Source organism: Neopsephotus bourkii, unplaced genomic scaffold (assembly GCF_033783945.1).
Source record: "Neopsephotus bourkii isolate Nb327-2 ecotype Australia unplaced genomic scaffold, CSIRO-AGI_Nbou_v1 NB_1737, whole genome shotgun sequence".
NCBI classification, from domain to species: Eukaryota; Metazoa; Chordata; class Aves; order Psittaciformes; family Psittacidae; genus Neopsephotus; species Neopsephotus bourkii.
This window is the reverse complement of record NW_026902211.1, coordinates 589,886-613,505: the sequence shown is the minus strand read 5'-3', so window position 1 is coordinate 613,505 and position 23,620 is coordinate 589,886. Positions and strand designations below refer to the sequence as shown.

At 44.6% G+C, this 23,620-nt stretch overlaps 1 protein-coding gene across 9 annotated transcripts in view; it reads left to right on the top strand.

Moving 5' to 3' along the window:
• The window catches only part of PTPRT (protein tyrosine phosphatase receptor type T), a 548,712-nt gene that overhangs the window by 316,767 nt on the left and 208,325 nt on the right, over window positions 1-23,620 (top strand). For 8 of the 9 annotated variants that reach the window (XM_061376782.1, XM_061376778.1, XM_061376775.1 and 5 more), the window contains 7 exons: window positions 501-650; window positions 3,167-3,340; window positions 6,263-6,394; window positions 10,142-10,267; window positions 11,790-11,953; window positions 12,748-12,883; window positions 13,678-14,991. In XM_061376782.1, the coding sequence (XP_061232766.1) occupies window positions 501-650; window positions 3,167-3,340; window positions 6,263-6,394; window positions 10,142-10,267; window positions 11,790-11,953; window positions 12,748-12,883; window positions 13,678-13,731 (936 nt within the window). In that variant the 3' untranslated portion in view covers window positions 13,732-14,991. Of the gene's footprint in view, window positions 1-500; window positions 651-3,166; window positions 3,341-6,262; window positions 6,395-10,141; window positions 10,268-11,789; window positions 11,954-12,747; window positions 12,884-13,677; window positions 14,992-23,620 lie in introns of those variants that run through there. The other variant, XR_009728966.1, reaches the window with a different exon arrangement.

Below are 23,620 nucleotides of genomic sequence, written 5' to 3'. Positions count from 1 at the left end.
CCTTCCCCTCCTGAGGGACACCAGCAGAGAAGTGCTTTTAATTTTGCTGGACTTCCCATCTTTAGTTCAAGGGAAGAACTTTACCCAGAATACCCGAAGTCCAGGGGTTTTGAAGCAGTAAAGCAGACCTGTTAGTACAGTTGTTTCTCTGGTATTATCGTAGGTCCAAAGCACAATTCATTCCTGACCACTACCTCATGATTGTGAACAGAAAAGCTTTGCACCCTGATTTCCTCCTCAGCCCACTCCCATTTTGTCCCAGTATTCCTGAGAGTGGTGACTTCTGATTTTACTTGCAAATCTGAAATGAGTACATGAGACCTCGCAGTCAGTGATGGATGAAATACACTCACAAAGCTGTCACAAAGCACGCTGTAATTTGTCTCTGCATGAAACGGAGCCAAATGTGCATATCATGCATGATTTAAGGAAAAAAACCCATGATGTTTCATTATCTGTATTGAAAATATGATTTTAATGTCTTATCCCCCCATGTGCAGGAGCAGTATGTGTTTGTCCATGATGCCATTTTGGAGGCATGTCTCTGTGGCAACACAGCCATTCCAGTTTGTGAGTTCAGATCCATATATTACAACATCAGCCGACTAGATCCACAGACCAATTCCAGCCAGATAAAGGATGAGTTTCAGGTAATTTGATATGTCTGTCATTGCAGCTGGTGTTTAATCAATTTCTGTGTGCTATTTTATGATTTCCAATAGAGCAGAGAAAGGGGACATGGAGTCCAGGTCTCATTTCAGCTGATTTTTGTTATTTTACTGCTGCATCAAGCAGAGGTTTATTTCTGAGCATGGACTTCAAACATGGACTGGTATTGAGCATCCCTCTAGGATCTTCAGCCAACACTGATGTAGAGAAAATATATAATATTGTGGGAAATTTGGGGCAAGGTGAGTTTGATAGGAAAAAAGAGGCCTCAGTTATTTAGGAAGAAGCCATGCTGCTTAGTCAGTAGCGAAAAGGTGAGATTCCTTTAATACTACAAAATTATTTGAGAAAACATTTGAGTTCACCAAGTGGATTGAGAGCAACCTGAGGAGAAGGACTTGGGGGTGTTGGGTGAGGAGAAGCTCCCCATGACAAGGCTTTCGTGTACGCTTGAGCCCAGAACCCCCCCGTGTGCTGGGCTGCAACCCCAGAGCGTGAGCAGAAGCTCAGGGAGGAGATCCTGCCCCTCTGCTGTGCCCTGGGGAGACCCCCCTGCAGTCGTGATCCAGCTCTGGGGCAGCAGCACAAGAGGGACATGATGCCTCTTTTCCTCTCTCCCTCTGCAGAGGGGCGAAGTGTGGTTTTTATCTGAAACCACAGAAACATCAGGGTTGGTATAGTGAGATAAGGAATGTGGATCCCAACTGGTGACAGTTCAATTAAAGCAAGATCTGGTTTTATCAGGTGATACCAGATCTATAAAAGCGTTTCTGGTTCTGATGGAACCAAAGCCCAACTACATCTAATGCTGTCACCCTATTAAGAAGAAAGGCACCGTTTGCTGGGCTTATTTTGTTATGATAGGAGATGAGATTTGTCACCTGTGTGCGTGTTTGTTTGAGCTGCCATGGGCTGGAGTCGCCTGTGGGAAGGAAATACTCCACTGTACTTTGATAAGAGGTTCGGTCCTTGTCTAGTTGTAGAATCTGTTTGTACAGATTTTGGCTCAGGTCATTCTTCAGCCCAAATTGTCTGGATTTAATGCAAGAGATGGTATCTTCTACTACAGTCTTTATGAACCAGTTGATCTAACTATAGATCTGTTGATGCAATTTGTATTATTTAGGTCCCACTGGCCCTTGGGTAAGGCTGGATGCATTTCTCATGCGCTACATGCTGTCTGAACATGGCAAACCTCTCTCATTCTGGAGAGGTTCTGTAACCTGAATGAATAAATACTAAAACAAGGGAGCGAGGGGAAGGGCATAAAATAGACATGAGTAAATCATTGAGTCATCTATTTATATGCACTGGAAGAGATCTGAGATTTCATGTTGCTTCCCCAGCCAGATTATCTGCTTTCGATCTCTAGACTAAGGGACTTCAATGTAGAATCTGCTTGATTTAGAGCAACTATATTATTGCAGCTTTAAACTTTGACACGTGCATTTATCTTGGGTTGTTTGACCCATTTGTAGCCTCTCTTTGGCAGAACTCAAGCTCTAGGTAAGAATGTTTGCACCCTAAATATTTTGGTTCCTCTGATGGCTGCAGAGGTGTTCACTCTGTGACCGCTTTGGCTTTGCTCAGGATGAGGACACATGACAAGTGAAACTGGAATGACATCAGATAGCCACCGATGTACCACAACTTAAGCGACAGTGTTGAGATGCATTCACTTTTATTCCCTGTATTTGATCGCTGCTCACCAACCTGGATTGGTTGGTCACAAAAGAAAATTAGATACAAAGAAATACAGTTTATCAAGTTATGAGAAAGACAGATAATGGTAAAAGACTGACAGCAAGACCCCAGAGATAAGTTCTGACTATGCAAGTGAAGCGTTCCATGTGCCACTCCAAAAGGAAAGTAGCAAAGTAAATAATACCAGAAACAAAGAGACTTTCCTGTAAAAAAAAACAAGAATTTTCTCTGGGTTTTTATATGAGTTGTTAAGCTAAATCAGTAATTAGACTGAGGAATCACCAGAGGATCTGAACCCAGTCTGAGCTGCTGGGTGAGCCTGGTCAGTACTCAGGGTACTTCTGCCCAGGATCCACAAGAGCGAGAAGGATGTGTGCTTCCACCCTAGGTACAGTAGAAGCATGAGGATGGATGTTTCACACCATGATTGGGTCAAAGCTGAAGCTTGTACCTGTGACAGCTATTCTCAACCTCTAGGAAAGAACAGAAATGTTACCTAACTGCTGTGGGGTTTTAGAGCTGGAAGTTGTTGGAAGGTGTATATAGTGCCCTCAGTTGTTGCTGGAGCTTATGGATTTTGGAAGAGCACCTCAGGCCAATGCGCAGAATGCAGTGTATTATAACAGCAAGCTCCTCAGTGCTCATTCTTTTCATTCTCTGGGATCCCACAGATCTGCTAGTCCAAGTACCTTTACAATACATGTGCTGTGCATATGGCATTCCTCTTGGAAGTTAAGTCCAAGACACTCAGCCCGCTTCTGTCTTTCTCTCCCTTCTCCCCTCCCCTGCACAGACTCTCAATATCGTGACACCGCGTGTGCGGCCAGAGGATTGCAGCATCGGCCTCCTGCCCAGGAACCACGACAAGAACCGCTGCATGGATGTGCTGCCCTTGGACCGCTGCCTGCCTTTCCTCATCTCCGTGGATGGCGAATCCAGTAACTACATCAATGCTGCACTCATGGATGTAAGCAGCACTGCACTGTACCCACTGATCCTACTCTGCATTGAGTTTATTCATTCTCAGGATACTTTTCTGGGAGAAAGGGATCCAAAGCAAAACACTTTCTTATATGTGGTTTCTGGGTCTGACCTCTCCAAACTGAAGAGCCTGGAGAAGAGGAGATTCTGGGGGATATCTTATTATGGCCTTTCAGTTCTAAAAAGGGGCCTACGAGAAAGATGGGGAGAGACTTTTCAGCAGGGCCTGTTGAAACAGGGTGAGGGGTGATGAGTTTAAACTAAAAGAGGGAGATTCAGGCTGGATGTGAGGAAGAGATTTTGTACAATGAGGGTGGTAAAACACTGGCACAGGCTGCCCAGAGGGGTGGTGGATGCCCCATCCCTGCAGACATTACAGGCCAGGCTGGATGTGGTTCTGAGCACTCTGATCTAGTTGAAGATGTCCCTGTGCTCACTGCAGGGGGCTGGACTAGATGAGTGTTGAAAGTCCCCTCCAATACGAACAGGTCTGTGATTCTGTGGACAAAGGCACATGGCTTTTCCCTCCTTCACAGAAAGGTGTTCCCTAGACTAGTTCTGCAGCACACTAGTGGATAATTACTGACAAGAAGTTTATGAGCAGTCTGAGGTGGTGTCTTCCCATACATCGGTTGTTGTACAAGTCGGAAGAGAAATGTTTGCCAGATCAGCAATTTGAGAAGCTTCATTTGTAGTACGGAGCACAAGATTTATATATGCAGTTAGAAATATGGGATTGCATGGATCAGATGTACAGGATACTTTTAAGGCCTAAGGACATGACTTAAGCTGACGTGGATCTGTCTGAAGTCATTTTCCCTTGCTTAGTTTATAGGCTGGAGTCCAATAGCATAGGTCACTTGTGTAGGGTAAATTATGTTAATGGTTTCTTTTGCTGCGGTACCTGGCTGCCTTTGGACAAAGGTGTCTTTAAAGCCAGTAATTGTTGGAGTATGTGTAAATAGAATGAAGGGTGAAACATCTGCAATGAAGCATTTTGTCCCTAACAGTGTTGGGGTCAGTCTTGTTTAATTCTGTCTGTTCCTTCAGTCTTTGGCAAACAGTGGTACAGCTGCATTGAAGAGGTCAAGTCAAATGGTTATGGAATTAATTTCAGATAGCTTCAGAAAGATCGTGATGTTTTCATGGCCAGTATTCCTAAGGAACCTTTTTGGTTTTCCTTCAAAGTGGGTTTCGTGCTTTGGCAAATCTGCAGAAGCACAATCTCCTCTTCTGTGGTTTCCTAGGGACTGGGAATGTGTTTGCACATTTCAGCCCTATTACCTCAAATCACTTTGCTAATACTTGTGTCATTCCCCACAAACTTCCTGTGAATTTCTATGAAAGAATTTTTCACTTGTCATTGAAATTCACCTTCTGAGCTGGTCTCTGGCTCTGCTTTATCTTGCCATAGATGGATCAGCAGCTTTAAAAAATATAATAATCATAGGGGAACAGCCAAAATTCCACATTTTCGTAGGGTGTTGAGGACAGACCTTGCAAATTCTTTGTCTTTCCCAGTAGCTTCATGACTGCAGTCTTGTACTGAGCCTGGAGTCTTGTAAGAGATCATCCAGCCCATATTGCCTTGAGCTATCATTAGTTCATTCACTGTGTGCAGACAGGCACATGCTGGGGAACACTTGATAACACAGTCCCAGTGATGATTTTATTTACAGATTTGTGATAGACTCATAGAATCAGTGAGGTTGGAAAAGCCCTTTAAGATCATCAACCCAACCATTCCCAGCACTGCCAAGGCCACCACTAACCCACAGCACTGAGGGCATCATCTACACAGTGTGTGAATGCTTCCAGGGACGGTGACTCCAGCACTGCCCTGGGCAGCATCTTTATTTCTTCTTTGAAAACTTCTCTCCCACCCTTGCAGCTCACTCTGTGTATATCATGAAAGCTGTGATGGAAGGAAGTGCTAGAGCAGGAAGGGGTGATGGTACACCTGGGATGGGTTAGAGCCTGGGTTTGGAAGCAGGAATTGTCCCAGGAAGACAGTCTTGCAGGCTCCTCTGGACTGTCTTCACCAAAATTCGCCCTTAGACACAGAACACCATTTGTATCCTCTCTCAGGGGTGAAGCACTCAGCATGGGTCCCAGCCTAAGACTGGGCTGTTGACTGCACAGCATTAAAAACCAGCCTCTTCTGCCTCAAATATTGTGCCTTAAGATTCAAGTCAGCTTCACAGACATACAGCACCAAGTACTGAGCAGTTTGTCAGCTCACTTAGGCTTCCATTGTTGGAAAGCAATAACCTTCCATCTCCAAGTGCCTCACAAGCATTCTTTGACAGAGCCCTGCAGAGGTTGGGAGCACTGTTTTTGCCCTCCGTGGTTAGGGAGGCTGAGGTCAGAGAGCTTTTCTCAGGTGAAAGAATAACACCAGACATTAAATGCCATTGCTGCAGACTCTGAATATTGCCCCACCAGCTCTTAAAGAATGGATGGGATCCAGATGTGCCACCTCTGTAGCACTGTATTGCCAGGGAGCTATAGCAGACAGGGGGGCTAATCCCTTCTGTAGCTACTAGTGTTCATCGCAGCAAAAAAGGATAACATTTGCTTCCAGCTGTTTTCTTCCCATTTATTAATATTTCTGATAGTAGTAGTAATAGTAGAATTAGTATTATTTGCTGAGTCTCAAAATATAAATAATTGATTTGGGTAATCTCTGCTCTTGTGACACTTCTTTAATGAAATGTCTTCATTGGGAGCAAAAGAATCCCATTATGAAAGGTTCATTCACTGCAGAGCGATAACAAGGAGAAGGATATGTGATTTGTATAATCTGGTTAAATGGCTCTGTTGCCTTGCCACAGCCTCCCGGGTGCAATAGTCATTGGGAAAAAAGGTTGATTGAATTTCTTTTTAACTAATCTCACTCTTTTGTTAGAGCCACAAGCAACCTGCTGCCTTTATTGTCACCCAACACCCTCTGCCCAACACCGTAGCAGACTTCTGGAGGCTGGTGTTTGATTATAACTGCTCCTCTGTGGTGATGCTGAACGAGATGGATGCAGCACAGGTAAGTGGCTTTTCATCATTTCTGTCATGTAACTTTCTTCTCAAATCCAAATGGTTTTAAGAGTGTTTCTGCTGCCATATTCTTGTGCCCCTTCCCCCCTACCCAGCACAATAAACAAATGAAGGGTAACTGGAAAGTATTAGATAATATATTGGCTATAATGAACAGTAAGCATGAACTTACATATGAATACTTGGCTCCTTCCAAGGCAGCTAATTCTTGCTGCAGTAGACAGGGATACCTGAATACATTGTGCTTGTGGGCCCTTATTTTCCTCCCAACACCGCTTTCATCCCTTTCATATTTGTATCTGTCTTTGGTTCAGGAAGTTTTCCCTAGCACAGCCCAATGTGCTTCATGCTTGATGTCCACATGGCCTTTCCAGAAGAATGAAACCAAGAGGGATGCTGACCTCATTTGAAAGATCTTCTCCCTGAGTTTTCCAATGCAGTTCAGTAACAGTGAGAAGTGTGGTTTGCACAGGTTCCAGAGAAGCACGTTCTGCTCTGTATTTTTCTCTCTAGTGTCATGTGTAAGTTGTTCCTTGGCTACTGAACACACCATTATTGAGCTTGCCAGGGCAGGAGCTGTTGCGGCTCCTCCTGTAGCAGCATTTCCAGCCACTCATGACTGGCAGAACAGCTTTCAAAAAGGCACAATTGTACAATCTGTGTGAAGAGTACATTTGGCATGGCTGATTCACCCATCACAGCACTTGTGCAACAAGAGGAGAGGAACCTTCAAGTAACTGGTGCTTTATGGATTCGTTTTGCATTTGTCTCTGCCTTCAAAATCTTACCACACTTGAAGGCAGCAAGTTTATTGGTCTCTTTTCTTTTGACGGTAACGGAGAAACCAGTCACCTCATTCACTGAGGGCATCGCCTTCAGGGTGAAAGAGATGGAATTTCATTTCCAGGTACAGTGAGAGCTCTGCTCAGAAGTATGCTCCGTTGCTGACCCATGGAGTCCCACCACTGAGCTGTAATGGAGGTCCTGTGCACTTGCTGCCTCCTGTCCAGTTCAGCCTGTGTGATCCTGTATCTTGGCATTGAATCCAGAGGCAAATTTCATCTTTTCCTTTTCTTTCCTGACACTTAAAAGAAAAATACAGAGTCTTTTTCTGGAAATGACACACCACCTCAAACTTGGTACTTGGAAAGTAAACCTGTCAGCCCCAGCCAGTGCTATTCTTGTGGCTCGCTTTCTGCATAAGGCTTCACCTGCTTTGGTTTTTCCCTAGCAAAGATTTGCTACTATAAGGTAGTCTGTAGGCACAGAAAAGAGGATTTGGCAATGCACAATGTCACCTTGATGGTTACTCAAGCACGGTGTCACCTAGCTTGAGTGTGCAACCCTTAAGATCATTGAGTCCAACCATAAACTTAATGCTGCCAAGTCCACCACTAAACCATATCCATAAGTGCCATATCTACAGGTCATTTAAATACCTCCAGGGATGGTGACTGCAGCTCTGCCCTGGGCAGCCTGTTCCAATGCCTGAGCACTCTTACAGTGAAGGAATTGTTCCTCAGCTCCATCTAAACCTGCTCTGGTGCAGCTTGAGGCCGGTTCCTCTTGTCCCATCCCTTGTTCCTTGGGAGCAGAGCCCAGCCCCTCCTGGCTCCATCCTCCTGTCAGGCACTTGGAGGCAGCCATCAGGTCCCCCCTGAGCCTTCTCTTCTCCAGACTGAACCCCCCAGGTCCCTCAGCCCTTCCCCATCACACTTGTGCTCCAGGCCCTGCACCAGCTCCATTGCCCTGCTCTGGCCCCTCTCCAGCCCCTCAATGTCTCTCTTGGAGTGAGGGGCCCAGAACTGAACACAGGATTTGAGGTGCAGCCTCACCAGCACCCAGTGCAAGGGCACAATCCCTGCCCTGGCCCTGCTGCCCCACTGGTGCTGATACAGGCCAGCATTCTGGGGGCTTCCTGGCTGCCTGGGCACAAGCTGCTCATGTTCAGCTCCCATCAGTGAGCACCCCCAGGTCCTTTCCCATGAGCAGTTTCCAGCCACTCTGCCGCAAGCCTGGAGTGTTGCAGGGGGTTGTTGTGGCCCAGGTGCGGGACACAGCACTTTACTTTGTTGAACCGCACACCATTGGCCACAGCCATCGATCCAGCCTGCCCAGATCCCTCTGCAGAGCCTCCTGCCCTTCTGCAGATCAGCAGCTCAGCTGTGAAAGTGATGTGCTTGCACTGTCATTGTGTGACCATGTTATAATTATCTGGTTGTTCATCACTGTGCTGTACACTAAGCACTACCAAACTGGTGGTGTACAGTTACTCGCAGGCACGGTATTTGTGTGCAGGGTGTGTTAGTACTTTCTATTAGTAAAACACAAATACAGAAATTGCTTATATAAAAGCTGTGCCTGAACTATAGAGAGGGCAATAGTTGAACAGGTAAGAGAACCTTTAATACACTATGGAGAGAAAAGGTGCAACTAAAATCATGTGGAGGTCAGAGAAGATGACAGACAATTTTAAGCAGCGTATATCCATATACATTTAGATGATGGCCATTCACTGACCTGGTCTATGAAAAGCAGATTCTCAAGATGAAGGAAAGGTTTAATCTTATTCTTCTTTCCAATGCACCTTGAGGTTGTTTCCTAAAGCTCAGATCTCCTTGGCTATTGGGCAGATGCTTTGAGAGGAGATCTGTGGGCTGCTTGGAAGTCTGAATGAAGAGGAAAGACAGCCTTCAAAGGAGGACTTGCTTAGGTGGTCTTAGCTGGCTTGCTTAATCTTGAAACACTCCCAAGGGCAAAGATGCATAGGATTGCATGAATATCCCACTCAGTTTCAATCCCATATGATCAAAGGAATAAAAGGGATACAGAATTACTGCAGCACCATGCACACTTGACTCACTTGACACACTTGATGTTGGTACTGGCAGTGATTGAGCTTGAAATGCCTGAGATCAAGTTCAAATGAGCATCTGGGGGTTTCAGAATTTCTAAAAAATTACACTTGAAAATAGGAAGAAAACCCAGAAAGAAATAAAATTCAGCAGAAACCGCTAATGAGACCTCAACAAAATATTTTCTCACCATGATCTACTTCAGATGGATTTGAAATACCTGGACTGTAGTTTGTATGGGTAGGATTTTTTCTGTACTTTCAGTAATATCTGCATAAGAAAAGACTCCTGAGCTGCTTCACAGACTGCAGAGATTGCGTGGCTCACCTGCAATCAGAGTTGCTCTCATTGCTTTCAGAGCATACTCATCCTCCCTCCCCTGCTCACTGATAGAGCCCGAAAGCTAAAAGGTTCATCTTACATTAAAAAAGCAGTTCCACTTTGCTTGAATTCAGATGAACTTTCTTGGTGCATGCACTGCTTCCTCATTCACACCAAACCTCTGGTTCCCACCAAATTTACCTACATACACTAGTCTTTTATGTTCATTTTAAATCTATACCCTTACGGAAGCTTCATTTGTCAGCCACTTTTTCTGCACCTTCAGAACCCAGAATTCAGTCAGTTACAAATTGTGACCATACAGAAAAAGAGAAGGGGGGAAAAGTCAAGCTTTTAAAAGAGATTTCTTTTTTTCTTCACATCCATGATATAAAAAACCTTGTACTGAGGTGAAAGGAGGACTTCTCTGAGCAAATACATGTAATACAAGATGGGTTATGGATTTTGAGCTGGTTATAAATTCAGTCGGAAAGAAGACGAACATGCATCTCCTTGTTAGTAGTTAAAGTGCTTTCTGTTTCTTCTGGCTTTTTCTCCAGCTCTGCATGCAGTACTGGCCAGAGAAAACTTCCTGTTGTTACGGCCCAATTCAAGTAGAGTTTGTTTCAGCAGACATTGATGAAGATATCATCAATCGGATATTCCGGATCTGCAACATGGCCAGGGTAAGAGCAGTGAGGTACCAGCTTCCCTTCTCTCAAAAGTCTGTTTTGGCACGAGGAACAGGCAGAACCAAGACTTGTGGTGTAGAGATGCTGAATCCCTCACCTAGGAACAAAATTCCACTGCAGAAATTAGTAGCTACTTCTTTTAATTAACATTTAACTGCATCAGCCTGTGTTGGTAAAAGACTCTTGGCTGAAAGGAGAAAGTGGATGATATGAGCTGAAAATCTGTATTTAAATGTAAAGCATTTTTCTGTCTGTATTTGAGATAAATTAATCACTCTGTAGCCAACATAAAACCATCGGTATCATAGGAAATAAACTGGGATGGTGTCAGCAGCTCTCCCATCTGTCAGCTGCTGTGCAGTGTCTCTGAAGACAGGCCCACTGTTTACTGGCTAGACTGGGATTCCCAATTGCCTGTTTTTCCTATAAACAAGCAACTGCCATTTCTGTAACTAACTCTGTCTCTGTATTCCTCAGCCCCAGGACAACTGAAACAATAGAAACAAAAGTTTATCTGCACACTGGACCCTGACAGCACAACTTCAGAGCTGCAGGGAAGGCTTCCAGGAGAGGATTTTTCTCTCATTAGTTCTTTCCCAGATTGATTATGTCTCCTTTGTAGTTTTTTCTAATCAGAAATGGAAACAGGCTCCACAGATCACTTTTCCATGCTGTTTTACACATCAGTCTCTCACTGTATGGTCAGAGCCTGAGCAGTAATTCAGTCATGGCATTGCAGAGTGAACCTTCTGGTCCAACTGCACAACTGATGTATCAGTTAGATATTTACCTTCTGTATCCCAGGCCAACTCCCTCAGAACCAGTCTTGAAATCATACAGCTGATAAGACCAAGGCTCTGGGACTCTCAGGATGGAGCTGGCTCGCGACTGCATGGCTGGCAGGGTGGGTGTTGGGAACTTACAGTTCTCTGCACCCATCTTAGCTCAACACCAGTGGCCATTGCTAAAATCTTTATGAGGATCCTTTCCTGCCATGGCCTCCAGAGATTTTTTTTGAGGGCCACCTTTGCCTTGTTCTTAAGGCACAATGAATCTGCAACACAGGCAACCAGGAAAGAGACATTTGATCTACTCGTACAGTTTGATGAGACTTTATTCTCTACTGGGAACAACAAAGGATTCTGTTCACCTCCTTTCTGCCTGGCTGTGTAGTATCTGAGGTCATCATTGTTATTCAGATTACTGAAAAGTCCTTGTTTCCCCACTGTATCAGGTATCCAGAGTGCAGGATGTTAATCATAGAATCACAGACTGGTTTAGGGTGGAAGGGACCTTAAAACTCAACAGTTCCAACCCCTGCCATAGGTAGGGACACCTTCCACTAGAGCAGGTTGCTCCAAGCCCCATCCAACCTGGCCTTGAACACTGCCAGGGATGGGGATTAACACTGATGATATGAGACCCAGAAGGGAAGGTGTAACCAGTGCCTGCTGCTTTACCCTATCTGTTTCCTGCAACATCCCATCTCACATCCTGAAAACACTCTTTGTTTCAGCCGCAGGATGGGTACCGCATAGTTCAGCATCTGCAGTACATTGGCTGGCCAGCATACAGGGACACCCCTCCTTCCAAACGCTCCCTCCTCAAGGTGGTCAGAAGGTTGGAGAAGTGGCAAGAACAGTACGATGGGAGAGACGGACGGACTGTTGTCCACTGCCTGTAAGTAGGACTGGGGAATGTCTGTAAGCTCATGAAATGCTGTCTTAAGAGCACTGATGAGGGATCTGGAAATCTGATGGCTTGCCAGGCTTCAGCTGAGGAAAATAAAGCTAATTATGTATGTAATGAACTTAAAGTTGAATATTGTGCTACTTCATAGCATCCTGGCCTTGAGATTTTATGAATTGCAGTGAGGAGTAGCTGAAAAAGCTTTGCTAACTTTCTGCTGTCTAGGTAGGTCTCATAGGTGGAGCCCAGCTGCAATCAAAGCAGTGCTGCCACATGTCCCAGTGTGACCACAGAGCTGTAGTGAGCCCCAGAGCAGTGAGCAGCCGCACTGCAGTCCCTGGGACTTCCCTGTCCAGCACTGCCAGAAATGACTTAGCTTTTCCACCCATCTACTGCCCTGCAGGTCTCCACTTTCACAAATCCTTGAATGTTCTTTACCTATCCTTATATTACAGACCTTCCTTAGCATATATGGTGTGAGAGCTGCAGTGCAAGTAGTGCTCTCCTCCATTCCCTCAGCCTTCACAGAATCCCAGACTGGTTGCAGTTGGAAGGGACCTTAAAGCTCACCTACTTCCAACCCCTGCCACAGCAGGGGCCCCTTCCAGTAGAGCAGCTTGCTCCAAGCCCCTGTGTCCAACCTGGCCTTGAGCACTGCCAGGGATGGGGCAGCCACAGCTTCTCTGGGCACCCTGTACCTGTGTCTCACCACGCTCACTCACAGGGTCTCACTCAAGCAGGTCCTTGTCCTGTCTTCACCTCTTGCCTCTTCCTTGTGCTCCCAGGAACGGCGGGGGACGCAGTGGCACCTTCTGTGCCATCTGCAGCGTGTGTGAAATGATTCAACAGCAGAATATCATTGATGTGTTCCACATAGTGAAAACGCTACGGAATAACAAATCCAACATGGTGGAGTCATTGGTAAGCTTTTTTAACCTGTGCCTTATCCCACCCAGCATATGCAGGGAGACTGCAGAATAGGTTAAAGAACCACAGAATCCCAGAGTGGTTTGGGTTGGAAGAAACCTTAAAGCTCATCCAGTTCCAACCTTCCACTAGACTAGGTTGCTCCAAGCCCTGTCCAACATGGCTTAGCCCAGTATGAATCAAAATGAATCAGAACATGGATCCATCAGAGTTAAAATCAGTCCTGTTTTAGCATGTGCAATGAATCCTCTGGTCCTGATGCTTCCCTGAACAATGTCTGCCATGCCCAGCTGCTTCCGGGAGGTTAAACTCCAAGTCACCATCACCATGGCTTTGGGGAGTGTGGGGATTTCTCTTCCTGTGCCTGCATACAGCCTGGCACTTAATGCTGTGACATGCCTTGAAGCCAGGAAGGGAGAACAGACTGAGCCCCAGGCCTTGATCCCTGCAGCCAAAGAGATTAAACTGTCCTGATTTCAACCATCCCAATCGATCACACTGAATTCTTTCTTCAGAATCAATGTGTGCAATGACTGCTTGAAGCAAACAATGAATAGTCCATACGGTGGCTGTTGCTATGAGTGTTTTGTCTCGATGACTGCTTTTCTCTTCTACTGGTGATACCATCCCTTTGTAGTGCTTGCGCAGGATCGCATGGAAAGGCAATTACTGTTTGCCTGGTGATGCCAAATGGTGTAGAAAAGGCGGCATTTTTGGCAGCTTGCAAAATGAGGCTCTGAAGAATTTACCCATATCCTAATGCTGGTGATTTCTGTTCTCTCTTTCAGGAACAGTATAGATTTGTATACGAGGTTGCACTGGAATACTTGAGTTCCTTTTAGCGCAGTGGAGGCAGGGGAGCCTCTGGAATGCCAGACCCCAATCTCTGGCCAATGCTTCTCCCCTCTCCCACACTGGAAGGCAGTGACAAGTGTGGAAAGGAAAACCTCTCCTTCCCAGAGCAAGAGACTGAGACTGCATAGACCTGTCTGGATGGAGGAGCCGATGCCTGTGTCTGCAGCTGCCTGCTTTCCCTCGAACATCTCCTGCTTCGTAAATAACCTCCTGTAAGAATTAGCAACATGGGAAACAGGCTCAAGACTGGACCTCCCAATCCCCTCTGACTTCTCTCCTCTTTGGGATTGTATTTTTGCTCTCCTTGCTGCAGAGTGGGGAAGGAACGAAACCCTGAAGAAATTCTCTTCTCAGTGTCTCTTTTTTAATTTATAAATTTGTTCTCAAATCCCAGCCTCTAAGTTTTTTAATTCCATGCAGCAGTCATTTGGGACAAATGAGATAGCCATAGGGGACATTGGAAATGGTTCATTACCATTTGTCTGTCTTCCCTATTTATTTGTTTTTCCAAATGAAAAGGCCAACACAAGAGAAAAAAAAAACCCAACCCAACCCACCAACACTGGAATTCTCATGTGTAGTTCCTTCTAGCATGAAAACAGATGGTGGACATGAGAAGCTGTTCATGGATTCACTGCCTTGGCTTCTACCTAGATGTTTCCTCCCAGTTTCTGCTAGGCTCCCAAGGCTGTGCATGAACCGGTTCCAGCTCTGGTCTGCGTTCCTTTCAGTGCTGGTGAAGCAATACCAGGAATGAGTTTCCCAGGCACTTGAACCTTAAGGTTAAATATTTGCATCAAACAAATTGCATTTGTCTTGCAATTGGTAACTTTGTTACCATGTTTTTCAAGTATTTGCTGGGGTACAGTGTGTTTGACGAACAGGGTATACAGTAGGTATTATTGATCATATACTATGTATTGCTATTTCTTATTTATAACTTGTATTGCTGTACAATACAAACTCGGGACCCCTAGTCACGACAGGACCCTGCTGAACTAGGCACTGTGCAAACAGAGGACAAAGAAGGTTCCTGCTCAGGAGCTTCTGAAGATAAGTCTTAAAATTGGGCTTGCTCAAGATTTCCTCACTATTTCCAAACTGTTGTACAGTTAGATGCAGTTGAGTGATTTATTCAGACCTCCTTAAAAACAGTAACCCATCCCAGGTGCAGGAAAGGTGATGTACATACACAGAAACCTATTCTGGCATGTGCTAAGGAAGGGTTAGACCAGCAACTCCCCTTCTCAAACCAGATTTGTTTTAGTCTGCAGAAACGCCTGTGCAAATCTCCTTTGAAACAAACACCAGATGTGTTCTGCCATGTTCTGGATCTCACTCTGACTTCTCAGCAGCTAAGAAATTGCTTTTCTGAGGGGGTATGTTGCAGTAGTTAATCACTGAGGTCTGCAGGGTAATCTTGGAGAAAAAAATAATGGAATGAACAAGGCCTTACAATATTCAGTATTTCAATTTAGCCATTTATTTATCTTGAGGGTACAGGGATATGAGGCTGCTCTGTGTGTAAATTAGATTCTGGGAGATGAAGGTTTCTTCAGATACAGACTTGCTCAAAGACAGACTGAAGAGTTGAAGGGAACTCCACTTTCTTACCACTCTCAGGTAAATACTTGGAGACTGCGCTGGGAGCTCTGTCATGTCAGTGCCTGGTACAGGGCATGCCAGGAGTTCCAAACAGGTTGCTAATTCTGTATGTAAATTCAAAAGGCACCTCTGCTTCATGGTCATTACTGTATCAATAGTCATACCTTTGCCTTGCCAATGAAGGATGAAAATCTGATAAAACAACTCTCAACTCATACAGCATACCAGTATCTAACCAAATAGTTACCGTCAATACCAGGACCTGCAGCAGGCGAAGGAAGGATGCTTGGAACAGCAATAATCCTCTTCCAGAGTGAAGAGGAGGGGCTTCTTAGGATGCTGAAGTGCCTAGCTCATATTCTTTTAGAGGAGCTTTGGATTCTTAAGAATAATGAAGGTTTTAAATGAGCTAGAACCACATTCTTCCTGATGTAGCCACTATGCCCTGAAGTATCAGTGAGAAACACTTCACAGGTGCTTCTGCTCCGCTTCTATTTGGTCCTTTCTGTTGTCTGCATGCAATCATTAATCATAGAATCACGGAGTGGTTTGTGTTGGAAGGGACCTTAAAGCTCCTCCAGTTCCAACCCCTGCCACGGGCAGGGACCCCTTCCACTGGAGCAGCTTGCTCCAAGCCCCTGTGTCCAACCTGGCCTTGAACACTGCCAGGGATGGGGAAATCCCCTTTAGTTCCTATTGGGGCTGTAGATGGATGCCTGGCATCTCATGAAACAAAACTACTAGTTGTAATTGGGGAAGTTTGGGGTTTTTTGGCTGTTTTTTCCTTTTGCCTCTAAGAAACACAAACAATTTTCTAGAAGAAAAGAAAATAGAAAGCAAACCAAACTATGAGTTAAAAATGAGAAGGAAGACATGTTATTTGTGTTCTGCTTACAGGTGACTTGCTGCAGCAGTGTATGTTAGGAGTTGAGAGCCATTAGCAAAGAGAGAATCTGGATCCCAGAAAGGGCTTTTCCAACAACTGCCCAGGTAGGAAGAAGCTACAAGTCAGTGAAGTTTTTGTGCCTTCACTACTCCAGAAGGCCAGAGGGAGTCATTCCCTGGATACTATGGAAATGGTCATTAGTAGTTAGCATGGAAACTAGCATAGCGACAGGGCCTCCTCATGAGTTACTGAAAGCACTGAGGGGGACAGCCAGGATAAAAGGACTAGATAGGCAGAAGAAATGGCAATAGGACTGAGATGTGAAGTGTAGGATGTAAATCAAGGCTTAATAGTAGCATGAAGGAAAGTGGATTAAAAAGCCAGAAGGAAACTCATAGGAGAGATGTATGTGTGGCGAGCAGTTGTTGGATGAGCAGAGCAGCACAGAACTTGCAGTGGAGTTATTTAAGGTTTTAGGTAGGTTTGAATGTGTTTGACTGAAGGGCCAGGTCCTGTCTCAGCTGACTCACAGCAACTCGCCACGTGCTTTTAGCCCTCTGCAAATGCTAAGTGATGGTAGCATACACCACAGGGAGAGAGATTAAGCTAAATTTTACCTTTAATTTGCAAGGAACAAGTTTAATGCTGGTTACCACAGCCTGTTAGTCACAGCTTATGATGTGGGGGTAACTGTGCTGTGTGTCTCCACCTTCTTCTAATGTCCACCATACGATCCCTGTGGAAAGATGCTCAGCACACTACAGGTGGTGTTGCTGTTATATCATCATGCTTTTGGGGACTGACCAGCTCCACTCTGTGTTAGCTCAGGGACCTTTATGCTGTTCCTTACTGCAAGATGCATGTTTGCTGAACGGAAATTAATGATGAAGGGAACTGTGTGGCAAGAGAAGACAAGTTCATTTAAATAAGCTTACTACCTTGAGCTTGTTTAAACCCTATAGAGCAGCCTGTAGCAAAATAGGTGACATGTTGGAGCAAGATTATGGGTGATGGGTTTGTTTATGCTGGGAAAGGGAGAAAATATGAGCTAAAGGAGCTTTCTCACTGCTGAAAGGTTTAATAGTCAAGTTGAGCTTTCCAACCTAAGCATCCCCTGCTGTTGGTGGAAAGCAATAATGTACAGTAGAAAAGGTGAATTCCTCCATGTCTGAATTTTAGGCTGGTAAGATGTAACATTGACAGTGTTTGAATGGACATATTGACAAGAAACTTAGTCCCATTCAGACATCCTGCAGGAGTGAGGGAGCACTCTTTATTGATAACATAGCATTGGTCTAGTGTTTAATCTGAATTACAAGGAACTAGAAATAGGTAAAGAAGGATGGTTCAGGCGTCACTGACCCAAGGGTGTAACTAACATCTCAAATTGTTAAGGGATATAACTGAAGCAGTGAATTCCAGAGCTATCTAGGCTGCCTGCTGGAGAAGGAAGACTGAGTTGTATGCAGGGTGAAGATAGAGCAAACCCCCTAAAAGGTGCAGTAGGTCTTAACAATCTGTTCCTTTTGTAGTTCTCTGTGTGTGTTTGGTGGTGGTTTGTAGGTGGGGTTTTTAATCATGATCTCTGCAGGAGCTGTGTCCTTGCTCTTCTTTTTGTTTTGCCTTCTTCAAATTACCTGTAAGGAAAAAAGACTTTCGACCTCCTGTAAATAAACCGGAGGGACTTGTTTATTAACTGAAAGAAAAGAGAAGATGCAAGGGAGCACAGTGTAAGTCTGAAGGAACTGAATCAGGACCTCTGGTAGCAAGCAAGCAAATGGGAATTTGGTGGTTTTATTTATGGCTGCAGTTTGAAATAATTGGTATTCTGTGATCAGGGCAGTCAGCAGGAGGCCTTTCAGTTTGTGATTTAAATTCTTCAGCAGGGTTGCACAGAATTATCATAGAAATCATGAAATGAGGTCTGCCTGTGCCAGTCTCTGGTTGTTACTGTAATTTAGTCACATTTTAGCCGTTTATGTGAGTTAAAGTTGGCCATTTTGGTCAGTAGTTTCCAACCTTTTATTCTGGATCTGAAAAAGCTCCCTGTAAAAAGAAAGCCCAGTGGCAATATAGACCCCACACTAGCAGGTGTAAGCATGCAGATGGTAGACCTGGTTTTCCATTTACTTTTCACAGGCCCTTTAGAAGTAGTTTGTGGGATTTCCCTTGGGAATCTCAAGCCAGGGATTGCTGGTCACTGCTCTTGATGTGCTGTAGAGTCAGAGAAAGGAAGTGATTCAGAAAGCAGTTAAACCAGTTGCCATCAGGAAGAGAAGAAGAAACCTCCTTTGGGAGAAATAAACACTGGGGGAGAAGGCAGATTAACTGGAGTCCTGAAAACAGGTAGAAACTTGCACTTTGTTCTGTCTCTCATGCTTGCACAGCTACTCTTGTGTCTTTTCTTACTATTCTGAGTTCATGCCAAGATCATAAACACCAGGTAATGGTACATTCCATGCTGTGGAGCTCTATGGAGATGGAGCAGAGTGTTACAGAGGGAATAAATCCTGAGAGACAAACATAAAATGAGGTTTGCTCGAGAGAGGAGCCTGCAAATACGAGGTGTTTCTGTCTGCCACACTTGCAGAATTCTCATCAAGCCACCTGAGCACACACAGTCCTGGTGCAGTCCTGGATGTGCCAATGGAAATGGTCCACTTAGAAAACTTCATTGTCCTGTAGTCAGCTTAAACAAACAACTCTGTTACATGGGTAGCACAGTTAACGTTAATGATGTCTCCAGCTAGTGCAAGGGGGGTTCTTTCATTTCTCTTCAGTGTACACAGTTCAGTCAACCCCACTTTGTTAGACAGGTAGAGCCCCACGTGGCAAAAGTTATTCAGCATAACCACTGCCTTTGGGTCAAAACCTCAGCATACCTGCTAGGACACTCTCAAAAGGTAGACAAACTACTGCATCTTCCCTGCACAGACGTTTACAGGAGTAGAAAGGGGGAGCCAGCTAATGAAAGTCAGGGAGACAGAACTGAGTACTAAAGATTCTGTTAACCCCACTGTTCCCAGCTGTTTAGATTTCAGTCTTCTATAGACATACATACATAATACACAATTTAAATGCAAATGCTCTTTCTTTCCCTGTTCCCCAAAATACCTAGAGCTCTTCTTCCATCAAGGGCAAGCCAACAGCATAGCAAGCAAAGGCCACTTTCTGCAGTTATTCCAAGGACCACTAGGAAAATCTGTCATGTATTATCTGTTCATTGACTTGGAAAAGTTATCATAGAATCACAGCCTGGACCTTAGAGCTCATCCAGTTCTAAACCCTGCCACAGGCAGGGACACCTTCCACTAGAGCAGCTTGCTCCAAGCCCCTGTGTCCAACCTGGCCTTGAACACTGCCAGGGATGGGGCAGCCACAGCTTCTCTGGGCAGCCTTCATCTTCCTCATATACATACTTGAAGAATGTACAATTTGCTGTAACTGTCTGGCAAAATCATCTATTTTCATACATAGGGACCAAATCCTGGTGGTACTGAGCGTGACGGGAAGAAAAAACCCAAACTTGCTGACTTCCAGTGATTATCTAATCTATAATCTTTATTTGCTCTGTTAAAATATTTTAAAAGCCTCCCCTGTAAAAAACAACCTCCACTCAGCTGTCCTGTGCTTGGACTGACATAATGGTGAAATCCTGGCAGCTTTTCCAGTTTGTAGAAACATGAGAGACAAATCAGCCTTTCCATCCTCAGCCCAGTGCATGCAGCAGGTTTTTCACCACTATTCTGTTTTCAACCTGAGCCTTAAAAACCAAAATAATGCAGCAGACTGAACGCCAGATGCTGGTGTTCCCATACTGTTGGCTGGTGGGGGGAAAGAAAAGAAAAATGGAATGAGAAAAAAGCATACTAACATGTTTTCCTTGCAACTCAATTCAGCATGAACAGTACAAGCATAAACAGTATAAACATGAGCCACTCCATGTACATCATCTGCAGAAAGGATTTGCTTGTTGCAAGGTGAAGGTATGCAGTAAAGGCACCCTTCGGGACCTGGTATTTCATATGTAGGTATCCAACAGCACTGTGGTTCCTTTAGTGGAGATGCTTTCACAGAGTGACACTAAGTGGAGGTGTTTGTCACTGGGAGATCTGATATCCTGAAGCGCCACTATTTCGGAGACGCTGTGAGATACCTCAAACGTGTTGGGATCTGTTTCCTTGTGTGTGTCATTTTTCAATGGGGACCTCCAGGAAATGTTATTTCTGTGAAATTATGGAAATGAGTGCATTTGGGGGGATGGAAGTGGGAGTGTGGCCAGCACTTCACAAGCTTTCATGAACTTAGATGCTCTAACCAGACTCCCCAGGATGGTCAGTTGTTTGCATTGCTAACAGTCTAACCAGACATCATGTGCTAGACTTTCATGTACCTGGAGCAGAACTGGCATTACCCCCTCATTGTCCCTGTAGCCCTTTCTTGCATCTCCAGCCCTTAAACACTGTACTTCTATGCCAAAAGTTGGAGCTGTATCGTTAACACATCCTCTAACTCATGTGGACTAAGTGCATTGACAAAATTCACTCCCATATTGATTTAACCTCCTCCACCTCCTCCCTCCCCGCACCAATCCTGTTGACATTAAACTGTACGAGCATCACTTGTTGCCAGACCTGGCACTACTTCACACAGCAATGCTGTGGCTGCATCTGGATCAGCAGTATCCTCTTCCAGCTCCCTCGATGCATTTTGGCAGCAGGGAGGAATGCTGCATGAGAGATAGTCTCTGCTGTTGCAATGCCACCCCCATCTCCCCCCCCTCCTTTGGCCTTTATGGATTACTGGTGAAACTCACTTGTACAGTTTGGATGTTTGATAGATAAAGCACGTATGGAAAAAAAAAAGGAAAAAAATATAAATACAGAAATCTCAACACTGTGCATTCAGTGTCTTTCTAGCTTAAAAGAAGGAAGGTAAATAATGTCAAGTCAATGAATATCAGATATATTTTTTGACTGTACATTACAGTGAAGTGTAATCTTTTTTTTACAACTGCAAGTCCATCTTATTTATTCTTGTAAATGTTCCCAGACAATGTTTGTAATATGGGCTGTGTTGCAAATCCATAAAATAAATCTGTGATCTGAGAGTAATGTTTTACTAAGGACTCTTGTACTTGTGCCTTTTCTTTGCACTGAGGGGACAATGCATTGCAAATAGTACTACTAGAAACGCTGGGGTGGTTGCATGGAGAAAAACAAGTGCAGTTTCTTTGTCACAGTGATGGGCTGTGCATCACTGATGTCATTCAGGAGGAGGTTGAGAGCAGCAAAGAGAACTCACTGGGCATTTCAGTCTGCCTGCAGATTTGGGGTCAGTCCTCTCAGAACTTATGTGTATGAGAGCTAAGTAGTTACGAAAATGATAGTCTTAGCAGCATGAGTTAGAGTGAAGAATATTTTAGCAACGTTTTCTTTCTAACAGGTATTAATATATTGTTTCCTTGGTGTTCAGTGCTGAATAACAATTACTGATACTGAGCTTTTTGTATTGGTTTCTGTAGACAGACACCCAGGGGGCTTTAGTGCAGCTGTTGCATGCCAAACCCAAGCACAAGGGATGGGTGTCAGTAGGAGTGTTTTCACACATTTCCCAGCAGGCTGTCATCTTCTGGGCTTCCACACTTGTTTATTAACAGACCTTGCCACCCAGGTCAGCCAGTGCAAAGGAGTAGATCATAGGCAAAGCATTACACAAGGCTCCTGTGCTCTGAAGACCTCTTCATTCCCAGAATACAAGCAGGAGGTATGTCAAGGTTCACAGCTTGGAGTGTCAGGAGAGCCCAGTCGCGCCATGCTCACACAACCCAACTGGTAAGAACGACTCTTTCTGGCATTTTTCATTAGCCTTACTAGAAAAGTTAACAAATCAGGCATCGTAACAAGGACAGTGTCGCTCCTCTTTTTCTTAAAGCATAGTAAATATACATGGGATCACCTTGGAAGCATACGTTGTTATTACTTTACTGTTTCTTTTTGTATGTATTCACTATTTGCTTTTGAAAGTACTGCAATTCTTCACTGCTATGAACAGAACTCTGTTTCTGCACCAGGTCTGAGCGTTTGGCTCAGATGCCTGTGGCTTTTCATTGGCCTGATGAAGCAAATTCCCCATCTTAATTCCGGTGAACATTCAGATATAGCAACTGTTTATTCAGAGCATTCATTATAATGAGGTTAGACTGTGTAAAACACCCTTCAGTAATACAGTTATTATTATGCTAGGAAGAAGTTGACACCAAAGAACTCCTTACCACAGTTTCAGATTGAGAGGCAGTTTTACCCGCGCAGCCCTAGCTTTACCAGAGACAGCTGTATGTTCATGGTGATTAATTACAATTCATCTTGGCACTTGATCCAGATTTATCCAAAATATTTTGCTGACACTTGATAATAACTGCAGTTTGCATGTGTGGAAGGTAAACAGCAGAGACAGCTCTGCTGGGTTCCAGATGGTCTTACAAAGATCCATGTTGAAGTGCCAGCACTGAGAAAGAGACACAAATTCACCTTTCTGTCCTGCTTTCTGCCCAGCACAAGGACAGTGGTGGCTTAAAGTCCTGGGGAAAGAAAGACAGACGCAGAAGCCTGAAACCCAGTGGGGTTCAAAGTCTCCATACGCTGTTCCTGCTGCCGTGACTGGCACGTGCCAGGGTGTGAATGCAGCACAAATTTTACCCAGGTCAGTCACTGCCTCCAAGTATCAGCTGCTGCTTTTCCATCCATCCATCCCCACCATGACTGGTGTCATCACATGGATACTGCTGCAAGCTCTTTGCTGAGCCAAAGCTCTGGGTTTCACAAGTTAAACCTTTAACTATCATATCTCACACAGAACTGACTCTGCTGATGTTGTTTAACAGCAGACTTCAAACCTGGGTCTTAATCAGGCATGGCTGTCCACATGATAGTTGTCCAACTAGAGAGGGAACATGAACAACTGTCTTGATGGTGAGAAAGAGGCCTCTCCAGAGGGTGAGTCCAGCCTGGATAAAGCAGTCTGAGGCAGATGGGTCGGATTGTCCTCTGAATGTGTCCGTCTTGCTCCACTGACTGAGTTCCCCAGGTAACCAGTAACTCAGACAACTAATTCTGAGATGGCTGCAGTTAGATGAGGTTTGTTTCCCTAGTAGATACCTGTAAGGAAACGACCTATGTCATAAATTAAATGGCATAAAGAGAGAAGGAACAGATTTAATGCTTCTTGCTTATGCTTGGAGATTCTTCTTCTGAGCCACGTAGCTAGGCCATTCCAGATCCTCTCTTTTGTCAAGGCTCACAGCTGAAAAACAATGAAAGATATTTTTCTTTTAAATGCTGTCCTATGTTAATTCTATTTCTGTACAATGAATCCTTACTTTAATT